The 12,323-nt window shown below is 38.7% G+C and overlaps 1 protein-coding gene and 1 pseudogene across 1 annotated transcript in view; one reads left to right on the plus strand and one right to left on the minus strand.

Moving 5' to 3' along the window:
* Positions 1-10,822, minus strand: part of CMSS1 (cms1 ribosomal small subunit homolog (yeast)) — a 30,827-nt gene extending 20,005 nt beyond the window's left edge. The window contains exons 1-2 of the mRNA XM_008570359.1: positions 10,746-10,822; positions 9,185-9,332 (exon numbers count right to left, since the gene is read on the minus strand). Of these exons, the coding sequence (XP_008568581.1) occupies positions 9,185-9,332; positions 10,746-10,822 (225 nt within the window). The remainder of the gene's footprint in view (positions 1-9,184; positions 9,333-10,745) is intronic.
* Positions 10,823-11,192: 370 nt separating this feature from the next.
* On the plus strand, positions 11,193-11,937 carry LOC103588631 (annotated as a pseudogene).
* Positions 11,938-12,323: the final 386 nt, after the last annotated feature.

Consider the following 12,323-nt stretch of genomic DNA (forward strand, 5'->3'; position numbering starts at 1 on the left):
TTCCCCCCCCCCCCCCCCGCCCTGGCTAAATCTCCTACCCTGGCAGCCAAGCAATTATCCATTCCTACTTCCTTTTACCTTGCCCTTCCTGGCAGCAGACCGAAGTGTTATTCTCTGAAGAGATCAAGAGGATTAAGTCTGGTACGGGAGAGAGAGGGCAGAGGCTGAGGCCCACTTCTGTTTCTTGCCCCCATTCCATATATTGCAAACAAGAGGCTTGAACCAGGGTTTTATATTGGAGGCAGAAGACTACTGAATGCTTCTCTTCTAAGAAAAATGCCACAATAGAGTGATACTTGGCAGTCCCACAGTAAAAATCCAGCTTGTTATCCTATCACCCTATCATTAAGTACATCCCCCTCATGCAAAAACATTCCATCAACTTTTTAGTGTATCTCTCTCCAATATGAATAGACAGCAGGGGTTCATCAGACATCTAAGGAAAGTCTCCAATATGACATCAAACAAATAAAAAGAAAAATGAACCTGGAAGAAAGAAAGATAGTACTTTAAAACAATTACAATTAATATCCTCAGAGACCTAAGGGAAGACTTTGTAGTCATGAAATAAGAACAAGATTCTATTAAAAAAAGGAACAAACAGAAAACATTTAAACATTAAAACAAAGTTGGAATAAGAAATGTAAGAGGAAAGCTTCAAGATAAAGTAGAGGCAATTTCTAAGAAAGACACGAAGGGAAGAAGAAAAATGGTGAGAAAATGAATCAGCTCAAGAGATTCGATATTCCAATAAAAGTTATCACACAGAAGAGGTCATATCAAACAGTAAGAAAGAAATGATCAAAGAATATCAGAAAAACTTTCCAGAACTGAAAGAAACTTTTCAGAACATAAAAATCCAAACCGAAAGCCCATCAGGTGTGCAGTAGGAAAAACGCCCACACCAAGGAGCACATTGTGAAATTTCAGAAAATCATGGACCAAAAAAAGAGAAAAATCTAATAATTTCCAAAAAGAAAAACAATAACAGACAAAATACAAAGGATCGGGAAAAAGAATGGATGCTAGAGTTCAATGGAACAATGCCTTCTCATAAGTAAAGTTTATTTGCAAATCAGACTTTTATGCCCAGCCAAACTACCAATCAAATGTATGGGTAGAATAAAAACATTTTCAGACATATAAAGTCTCAAAAATTTTACTTTCTACCTGCAGATACTGAAGGCTGTGTTCCAGCACAAAAAGGGCAAAATGAAGAAAAAGGAAAATATGGAATTTAGCAGGAAAAAAAAAAAAAAAAGGAGATTGTTGAAGGGGCATCGCAGGATGATAGTTAAGAGGTCTCCATTGCTCAGTGGGCCTAAAAAATAAACAATTCAGAGTGGAATAGGAGTATGGAGGTCTGCAGGAAAAAAAAAATCACTGATGTATTCGAACACATGGAAAATATTATTCATGGGCATGTGGATGGGATGTTGGAACATATGGAAACAATTAACAATAGGAACACAACAAGCCAGGCAAATTAAAAAAAAATGAAGCAATTACTAATGCCATGAAAATAAAAAGTTGTATAAAAAAGGAGAGATGATTATAGCTTCTCATTTTCTCAACACTGAACAATATTTCCATGGTCGTAATAACGTAATAGTGACAACTGTTTTAACCAAACTGGAATATTATGTTGGCAGGGAAGGAGCAATTGGAGAGGGAACAGGAGGTAGATGGAAGAGCCATGTCCTCATATACTATGTCAGGAAGTTAGGAGATTATGTCAGAAATTGATAAATCAAGAAACAGAAGTATAAACTATAAAGCAGCAAACAAGGAAAAGAGCTTGAAAAGCTGAGGTTTTTCTCTCAAGAAGTAGGATGAGGGTGAGGAAGGGAATTGTTATTTTTTCATTAAAAGCCTATAATAGTGTTTGACTTTTTAAAAAAGATATGTATGATTATTACATTGGTAGAAATAAAAATTTGAATTGCCATTTTATAACAGAACAAGTATATTCATTATAAAAATGAGAACAGGCTGGCCAGTTAGCTCGGTTGGTTAGAATGTGTTGATAACACTAAAGTCCAGGGTTTGATCCCTGTTACCAGCCAGCCATGAAAAATAAAAATGAAAACAATTTAGAACTGGCTTTTAGTTTCTTTTGGGCTTGGTCAAAGTTATTAAATACACACTCACCAAAATGTCTAAAATTAAAAGACCGATAATTTCAAATTCCAACAAACATATAAAGTAACCAAAACTCTCATACACTGATAGTGAGTGCAAAATCGTACAATCACTTTGGAAAAAAATCTGGCAGTTTTTATAAAACTAAACATGTGTCAGCAAGAGTCATGTATTTACTCAAGTGAAATAAAAATATATGTTCACGAAAAGACTTGTATGAGAATGTTCACGGCAGATTTATTCATCATAATAGTCCCAAATAGGAAATAGCCCCAGGTGTCCATCAATAGAAGAATGGATAAACAAACTAGTATATTCATATAAATGAATATTTCTCAGTGTTTTGAACTGAACTGAGTCTGCTTGAAATTCATATATTGAAACCATAACCCCCAATGTGACTGTATTTAGAGATAGGGCCTTCAAAGAGGTAATTAAGGTTAAATAAGGTCATAAAGGTAAGGCCTCAATCCAATATGACTGATGTCCTTATAAGAAGAGAAAGAGACAACAGGGATGTATATACACAATGAAAAGGCCATATGAGGACACAGTGAGAAGGAGGCCATCTGCAAGCCAAGGAGACAGGCCTATGGAGAAATCAAACCTGTTGATATATGGATCTTGGACTTCCATTCTCCAGCCTGTGAGAAATAAATGTGTTAAGCCATTCTGTCTGTGGGTATTTTGTTATGGCAGCACTAGCAGACTAAAATGCTCAGGGGAAAAAAAAAAAAAGAATGAAACACTACATATCAACAAGGACGAATCTAAATAATACTGTGCTGAACAAAAGAAGCCTTGAACAAAAGAGTGTACACTGTATGGTTCCATTTATGTGAAATTTTAGAACAGGCAAACAATTTTTTTTGGAAAAACATCAGAACATCAAAGTTGTTGCCTCTGGGGCAATAAGTTTGGAAGGATGACTGACTTGGAGGTTTCATAAAAGGATTTTGGGGTAATTTTATCCTGACAGGGCTTTGTGTTACAAAATGGTATGTATTGTAAAAACTCATTGAAAGGTACATTTGACATTTGTACCTTTATTGTATACTAATTTTACCAAAATAAAAGAAATTTAAAACAAAAACTGAACTTTAGTTAATGATATGCATACTGAACAGTACCCTGGAGGGAGTGTACTGATTTTGGACAGTGCTTCGAAATGTGTCAGAAATAGGGTGATTGAAGAATAGTGTGCCTGAACACACTGTTCATAATATTTTGGGCACTGAAGACACTGAAGGTGAGGGCTTGAAGAGAGTGAGGAAAATCTTATTGGAAACTGGAAGAAAGAGAATCCCTGTTATATAGTGGTAGAAAGTTTTTAGCAATACTGTTTTCTGCAGTTATATGGAAAGTACAAAATGTATCTAATAAGAAGGGTAATCTAGCTAAGGAGATTTCCAAAGAGTGTTAAAGGTGCCACCTGATTTCCTCTTAGGGCTATAGTAAAATGCAAAAGAAGAGAGTTAAATTGATAGAAGGTCTATTAAAGATGAAATCAAGGGTGTGACCGCTAAATCATGTGTTAAGACCTCAGAAAGAACAAAGGTGGTGCCTCAGAATATTACTGTCACATGAAAGCTCTTTAAAGAAATTAAGGATGTGCCTCACAGACTTCCTCAAACAATATTCCTCTAGAAAGCTTAAGGGGTACTGTCTCTCAGTTGACTCAGCAGGGGCCCAAGATAGACAAGGGTTTATCTGGAAACTATCTATGGGTGTGACTTCTGCCTAATGGAGTGAAGAATTCACAGGTGACCCACACATTTTTTAAAGGAGTTATATATGCAGAAACACCACTAGTTTGGGCTGACAGAGTCAGAAAATAAAATGGAGAGGCCTTTGGACCCTCAGAATTCTGTCCATAACAGGCTAAAAGAGCTGCTAAGTTGCAAACACATGTTACTTTTAACTAAAAAAAAGGATGACTCAGAGGACAGAATAAAGCACCCACAGAGCAGAGCCAAGAGCCATCGAGAATTATTCCTGGGCCTTGAGACTTAATCAAGAAACACCTAACATTTGCCCTGCTGGACTACAGAATGCTGTGAACTAGTGACTCCTTGTGCCTCCTTGTGCCTCCTGTCCTCCCGCCCTTTTGAACAGAAATGTCAACAGAGGTTATCCTGTGCCTGTTCCACCATTGTGTGTTGGGTATGTGGGACAGAAAACTTGTCTCTCTAGTTTCACAGGTTGAGAAGAAACATACTCCAAGATCTATAATAATACTTAAGGAACTAAACCTGAGGAACCTCACCACACCTGGAACTGATTTAGATGATGAGATTCTGGACACTGAACTCATGCTGTAATGAGATGAGACTTTCCCAAGCCTTGGGAGAGGTGAATATATTCTGCATATTGGAGGGATGTAAATCACTAGGGGCTTGAGTGCAGACTGTGGTAGCCAGACTTCACGATAGCTCCCAGTGAGACCTGTCTCCTGGTATTCATACTGCTTTGTAATTCCCTTCCCTCAAATGTGGACTAGGTTTACTGACTTGCTTCTAACAGAATATGGCCGAAGTGATGAGATGTCAACTCTGAGATTAGGTTATAAAAAGACTGTGGTTTCTGTCTTGGGTACTCTAGCTTGCTCCCTCTGGGATCACTCGACCTAGGGGAAGCCAGCTGCACTGTTGTGAGGCAATCCTGTGGAGAGGCTCACATAGTGAGGAACTGGGACTAGCCAGCAACCACACAAGTGAGCTTCAAGGTGGACTCTCCCCAGTGAATCGCCAACCCCAGCTCACAACTTGGCTGGCACCTGATAAGAGATGTACAGCCAAAGGCACTGAACTAAGCCATGCCTGTGAGATAACAGAAACTATGAGATAATGAATTTTTTCTGTTTTAAGCAACTAACTTTTTTGCAATTTGTTATGCAACAACAGATCAATACAAACATATTAGTCCATGGCTGTTGCTTATAACAAAATACACAGAACTGGACAATTTGTAAGAAAATGAAATTTATTGCTTACAGTTTTGGAGGCTAGGAAATCCAAAGTCCAGGGAACACTTATGGTGAGGGTCTTGGTAGTGGTGACAGTGACCCAGGGGTCTCAGATTGCAAGATGGTGGAAGCAGAGAGAGACTAACCTCTTACCTGCTCTTCTTCTAAAACCCTCAGAACCACGCCCATGACCACCATTATTAATCCATTCACTATCACATTGTTCTATAATCTAATCCCCTCCTCAAGGCCCCAACTTTCAATTACCATAATAGGATTTTTTTAAATTTAATTTTTAAAAAATTTTACAGTAGGAAGTAAGCTTCTACTATATGAACTTTGTGGACACAATTCAGTCAATCCTCAGCAAAAAAGAAAAACAGAATTGAGAAACCATTATGGAAAGAAAGAAGATCAATCAGAGAGTGGATAGAATCTAGTCCTGTTTTCTCTTAACAACAGTCAAGAATAAGCTTGGAGATAAACAGTGGAAGACATATGAAATTATCAATGCTCAAATAAAGAAACAGGAAGAACACACAATAGTGAAGAAAGGTGAATAAGGAAGGGAAGGCATAAGCACTCTTGCTGAAGATTCCTTTATGATCCAAGGAGATGCAGAAGGCTAGCTGAAGAAAAACAAAGTCCAGTGTGGTTTCTGAGAGGGAGAGGATGGGTCATGGAACTACTGAAAGGCTACTGATGTCATGCAGTCATCAATAAAAAGTCACAAAATCCTTCGTAGGGGTTTATATTCTGGGAACCATAATTACAAAGTCACTAGGGCTGGCTCTGAAATGACTGATGCTGAGGAGGGAAGAGGATGATGCAATCTAGGAGGAGGGGAATTCATCATTTATTTTGGAAGCAATACCTAGGGAGAAAAAGACCGCTGGCAAATCTTTATATGCACATTTCTAGGCAGGCCGAAAATGAATTTTTAGATGTAAAATGGACGCTAGAGATGATGTAGTTCTATGAGTTAAAAAACTTTTATAAGGAAAGTTTGCTTGGAATACTGGGCAGATTGGAGGTGTGGTCTCAGTAACACAAATGTGAGGCCCAGCTATGGCAAAGGAGGGAACACCATCTATCTGGACAGGTGCTCTCAGCTGGTGCTATTCAAGCCTAAATGTACATGACAGTTGACACTGTAATGCCAGGCAGTTCCTATATAAGCATAAAGAAAAACTTAGAGAATAGCAAGGTAATAAAGCAAATTTGAAAAAAACTCGAAATTTATAGAGCATAAAATACTTTCTTTTCTCTTTTTTAAATCCAGAAAAAAAAAATGTTAGTACTTTTAGAAAACATGTATCTGGTCACATCTGCCAAATAAGTGCCCAACATTGTACTAGGTACTAGAGTGGACGCAAAAGAAACTCTGGCCCTGAGGTACTTCTGAACCAGTGGAAGACTCAAGCTCTGTGTGTGTAATCAACGAGACAAAGGCTCCAGAAGGGAAAGTCTGCTGGATGAGAAAGTTGTCGTCGGGCTGGTGGGATGAGTTCCAGAGGGAGAAGAGCAGTGGGAGAGAGAGTATAGGGAGCCCATAGAGGAGCCAGAGGGCTATGTGGGCAGTCAGGGTGGAAGAGGAGAGATCCGAGCCCTGAATGTCAAAGTGGGGGAGCCTTTCACAGAAGGCACTGTGGCAGAAAGAACAAGGATGGGGCTGGAGGAGGGACACTAGGTCATGAGGCTCCAAGAGACCTCTGCAGGTGGCAGTGCTAGGGAGCTGATGGCTCACAAGCTGGGACAAAAAGGGTTGAGTTAGGAAGAGCAGTGAACAAACTGGGATACTGGTCAAGTCATTCATTCTTTCATTTCACAAATAATGAGTGCCAACTCAGGGCGAGGTTCTGCGCCGGGTGCTATGGAGATGCACAGATAAACTCTTTCCTTGAGGTGGTACAGTCTGGTGTGGAAGACCAGGGACCTAGACGGACAATGCTCATATGAGGCAGAGGGCACAAATGGATTCCTGTGTAAATTCAGAGAAAGAGGGAAATTCTCTGGCCAGGGAAATTAGTGCTAGAGAATGTGGTTGGGACATTTTGTCTACCTAGGACTTGGACTCTTCAAAGCAATTTAGTAGTGAAAGAAATTGGAGCAAGAGGAAGGTGATTAAAATGGGCAGTAGAATCTTAAGCTTTTGTATTTTTTTCCCCCTGCTTAGTAGAAATAACAAAGATATGTGATTACCAAAGCACAGGAGGATGCAGTTAATCCAACTGTCTCAAGTTGAAAGAGAAAGGACAGGAGAAAAGGGAAGTGGAAGCAGCAGCATCCTCAGAGCCTGGCTCACAGCCAGCCAAGTGGGCTATGCCTCCTGGAACGCGTCTCTCTGAGCCTCAGGTTCTTTGAATAATGGGGCACCACCTACCCCATAAGGCTGCTGTCAGGATTATGTGACTTATGGTGTCCCTTGTACAGTGGTAACTGCTCAATAAAAGATCTTTATCATTGTTGAAAGCTTGGTAGCTGAAAGATAGGTGAATGCTCACAAAACTGAGGAATATGTTTAACTTTCTCCTCTACCATTTTCACTCTTCCTATAGTTACCTTCCTTTTATTTAATTTGATGGTTGTGGGTAAAGAAAAGTCAAGGAGAAAGGAACTATAAATCAGGCAGAAATTTAGCAATGCTGATGGTTCCACCAATAAAAAGACTAATAATGCAACCTTGGGTGAGTTTATTAATTCAGATTTATTCTTTTACCAATGGGTCCAAAAAAAGGAAGGAGAAAGCAAGAAGAAAATCCAGGGAGAAAGTATGGAAAAAGAAAGCCAATGGGTACAAAGAGGAATATCTGGAAATAAGTTCTGCAGGTAGGCACTGATTAGAGGCAAAGGCCAAGGAAAGCATGACCATGGTGCTCAGTAGGTTAAGTTAAGGTAAAATTAAACTCCACCTTGAGAAAATAAATTGAAAAGCTAAAGATGTTAACATCTGGAGATCTTTGAAAGAATGGTTAAAACAAACACTGGTATAGGGACTTTGAGCAAAATATTTAACGGAGAGAAAACCAAGATCATTACATACTAAATATGTATACCTTTCTGCATTCCCCTTCTTACAAAGAAAAAATAATGAGGAAAATAAAAAAGGTGAAGTAAATTTTACTACAGTAACGAACACTTCAGTGATTACTTTTTGCTGACCAGTGTTCGAAGTACTTAGCAAGTACTAACTCATTTAATACCTAGGGCAATCCTGTGAGAAAGGTATAATTATTATCACCATTGTGCCAATAAGAGAAGCTCAAGTTGCTCAAGGTCACCCAGCTTGTAAGTAACCATTATGCTAAATTGCTTCTCACAGTTATCCTGAGCCCACTGAAAAACTTTGGGTAGAGCCACCTTCTAGTGGAATGAGTTTAGGGCACCTCCAATAAGAATAAGACCACAAATGGTAACTATGAAGAAGACAACTTTGGACTGACAAACTTTGGATAGACAGTCCTTATAAAAATTGTACATGGATTTACCAGTCAGATTTAAGGGGCACATAACGGGAAAAACCTACAAATGGATGTGAGTGGCATTTCAAAGGTCAGTAGGAAAATTAAAAAGGCAAAAAAAGGTCATAAGTCCAGGAAACAAAGTTTATCTAAATAGCCATTTGTGGTAATACAAAGGCAGGAAATCCCCTGACAAGAATGTATATGACAGACCATAATGCTGGGTAGAAATAAGGCCCTGGGAGCCTGCTGGCAGCATGGTACTGTAATCGTGCATTCGTGTGTGGGGTAATCTTCCATATCTTTATGCTACTTGTCTCCTCTTAGGAACTGTAACCAAAAGAATAAGTCTGAATCTTTGGTGAAAATATGATATAAGAATCTAAGATAACATTATTGTGGAATATATTTATATAATTAAAAAGAAAATAAGGGGAAAAACAGACCTTGCTGGTTTATAATTAAGGAAGCATGGCCTTTTCAAAGGCAGAGAAGGTAAAAACTTCTCTCAAATCCTACCAACAACTGATATTAGGGCACAGGAAGTGCTATAGAGGGGTGGAAGAGGCTGATTTCAGAATCCAACAGTTGTTAACTTTCCCACAGTGACTGTCACCTGTTTGGTTTCCTTTGACAGGTCAGGAACTGGAGCTGTCTCCTGCTGCATCATTTCTGTGTCTCCTCTTCCTTCACCATCTGATGCTTCTAGGAAATATAAAGTTTGAAAATTAGAAAAGTGTCTCTCTCTCTCCCCACTTCCATTGCTAGTACAATCTTGCTATTATAACCTCCTACCACCACCACTGTATCAATGGAGACCATGTGGGGAGCCTGGACTTCCACCCCTTCCTGGCAGTAATAAGGTACACCTTCCACATCACACTGAAATGGTGTCAGAGGAGGACTAGTGGAAGGTGAGGACTTTCTACACCACCCAGCAGTAATGAGACCACACCCATACTAGTAGGTAACCATTAGAAACCACTAAAAAAGCTATACAAGGAGATACTCAAAAACACTAAGACAAATCAAAGTGGGATTCTAAAAAATGCTCAAGTATGCAAATATTGGTCAAAGGAAATCAGGAGTGCCTAGTGCCTATATTAATATCAGATAAACTAGACTGCAAAGAAAATGACCAAACTTCGAGAGAAACATTATATAATGATAAAAGGGTGAATCTGTCAAGAAGACATAACAATCCTAAATGTGTATATAACAAATAATAGAGCTACAAAATATGTAAAACAAAAACTGATAGAAATGATAGGAGAAATAGACAAACTCACAATCAAGTTGCAAACTTTAACAGTCCTCTTTCAAAACTTGAGAGAACGACTAGATAGAAGATCAACAGAGATACAATAGAACTGAGTGACACTATCAAGCAATAGGAGCTGATCAACACTTGTAGACTGGTCAACACCACCAGGATACATATTCTTTTCAAGTGTCATGTAACATATACAAAGCCAGACCATATTCTAGGCCATAAAACATCAACAAATTTAAAAAGAATTGAAATTGATAAACAGCACGGACAAAAACATACAGCAAATGTTATATTTAATAATGAAAGACTGAGGGCCGGCCTGTGGCTCACTCGGTAGAGTGCGGTGCTGATAACACCAAGGCCACGGGTTCGGATCCTATGTAGGGATGGCCGGTTTGCTCACTGGCTGAGCGTGGTGCTGACAACACCAAGCCAAGGGTTGAGATCCCCTTACCGGTCATCTTTTAAAAAAAAAAAATAATGAAAGACTGAATGCTTTCACTCTTATTGGGAAGAAGGCAAGGATGTCAGCTCTCACCAGTCTTATTGAACATACTGTTAGAACTTTGACCCAGTGCAATATGACAAGAAAAGGAAATAAAAGGCATTTACATTAGAAAGGAAGAAATCAAACTGCCCCCATGTGCAGATAACATTTACATAACAAAGTCCCAAGGAACCTAAAGGCCACTTCAGTCCTGAGAAAATTCTTATATTGGCTTATATCAGTGACCAAAGAATAGAATATTCTTCTATTCTTTCTCTTAATATCCCCCAACCATCTTCATTTGGCATCCTTCAGGGAAGCCTTGGCTGACTACACAGCTCTCTTTTCTCTTGCCTCTGCACTTTCTACACTGTAGGTAGCCTGTACCTTGTATATTAGCACATTATTTTATACTACCTCACAGTGTGTGCTGGTATTGCACAAATGTTAGGCTTTCTTTCCATCTGAACCATAAACACTCTGAGGGTACCCATAAGTTCCAAAGTACTTGGCCCAGTGTTGACTAAAAGTAAAAAGCATCCTCTATACCTATTGCTTATTTAAGTATTATAAAAATAATATATATTCTCTGTGAAAAACATGAAATCCTTTATACAAATTTCTTCATATCATTTTACGAGCTATAAAAATTAGTTTAAGATAAAGAGGTGCTAGTTGCTTCCTAAGGCACAAGGAATCATGTAGCCACTCCAGACACACCCCAGGCTCAATCTCTGAGGGGCCCAAGGGCAGCGTGGAACCCCAGGAGGTGGGTTGGAGGCTGGCCCTGCGGGCCTTGCATCTCCTCATATCTGTGGAGTGTGTGTCTTGCTCACCCCTGGGATGGTGGGGCTGAAAAAGGGGATGGGGGTTAGGGATAAAACAACATCCTGCTTAAATAGATTTCTCTGCAGATTCTGTGCAGTTACACCCTAGGAGCCCACACTTAAAAAAAAAAAAAAAAGAAATTTAGGCTTGAGGAACTAGAGAGTCATCTGCAAGAAGCAGATGGATTCGAAAAGCCTAAGCTACTTCTAGAACAGTATCCCACTGGGCCACACATTGAAGCTTGCATGCTCTATACAATCCATAACACATAGAATGACATTGAAAATAAAGTGGTTGTAGATTTCGGATGTGGTTGTGGAGTGCTTAGCAATTGAATTGCAATCTTAGATGCTGGATTTGACACAGATGAAGATGCAGTAGAAATATTTCATAGGAACATGGAAAAGTTTGAGTTAACAAATGTTGGCATGGTTCAATGTGATACATGCTCGTTATCTAACAGAATGCCCAAGTCATTTCATACGATAATTATGAAATGTCTCTTTGGGACCAAAAATAATAAGGGACAGATATGGCTTTTTAAAGACTGCCTTCCCCCTCCCCAAAGACTGTTTATATTTTACACAAATACTCAACTACAGAACATGTTCAAAAGAAACATACAGACAGGAAAACCAAGATAGATATTACTGCAGAGCTTTGATATGACCTGTAAGCATCAGACAACTTTCATAAAAAGAAATCAGTGGACACTGAAGTGGACCTAATTCTGATTTTCTTTTTTAAAAGTCTCCAAAGACAAAAGCAGCATAACACCTAATTAAAATGAATAAAAACCATTCATTTTAATTAGGTGTTAATTAAGTAATTGCCAGCATCAATCCCATAAATGTTTAAAGATAATCTTAAAAATTTCAGATTTTTAAGATTATTTTTACAACAAAAATCAATGAGAAATATTTAAAATACTTGGTTAACCAAATGCGCTAAACCTGAATCACTTCTTTTTTCAAAAAATTAAGAAACCTTTTAACATATGAAACGAGATCATCTCATATCACTATAGGTTGAATTAGTTGTTTCTTTAGTCTGTGATGGGTTTTTTTTTTGTTCCAAAAGAGAAAACTACTTTTCTGAAGTCAGGATTCTAGTTCTGTGATTTCCATTAGGAGAATATTGAAAGAAAAGTATGGGGACCCAACCTAG

This window comes from Galeopterus variegatus, unplaced genomic scaffold, assembly GCF_000696425.1.
Source record: "Galeopterus variegatus unplaced genomic scaffold, G_variegatus-3.0.2 Scaffold596, whole genome shotgun sequence".
Lineage (NCBI taxonomy): Eukaryota > Metazoa > Chordata > Mammalia > Dermoptera > Cynocephalidae > Galeopterus > Galeopterus variegatus.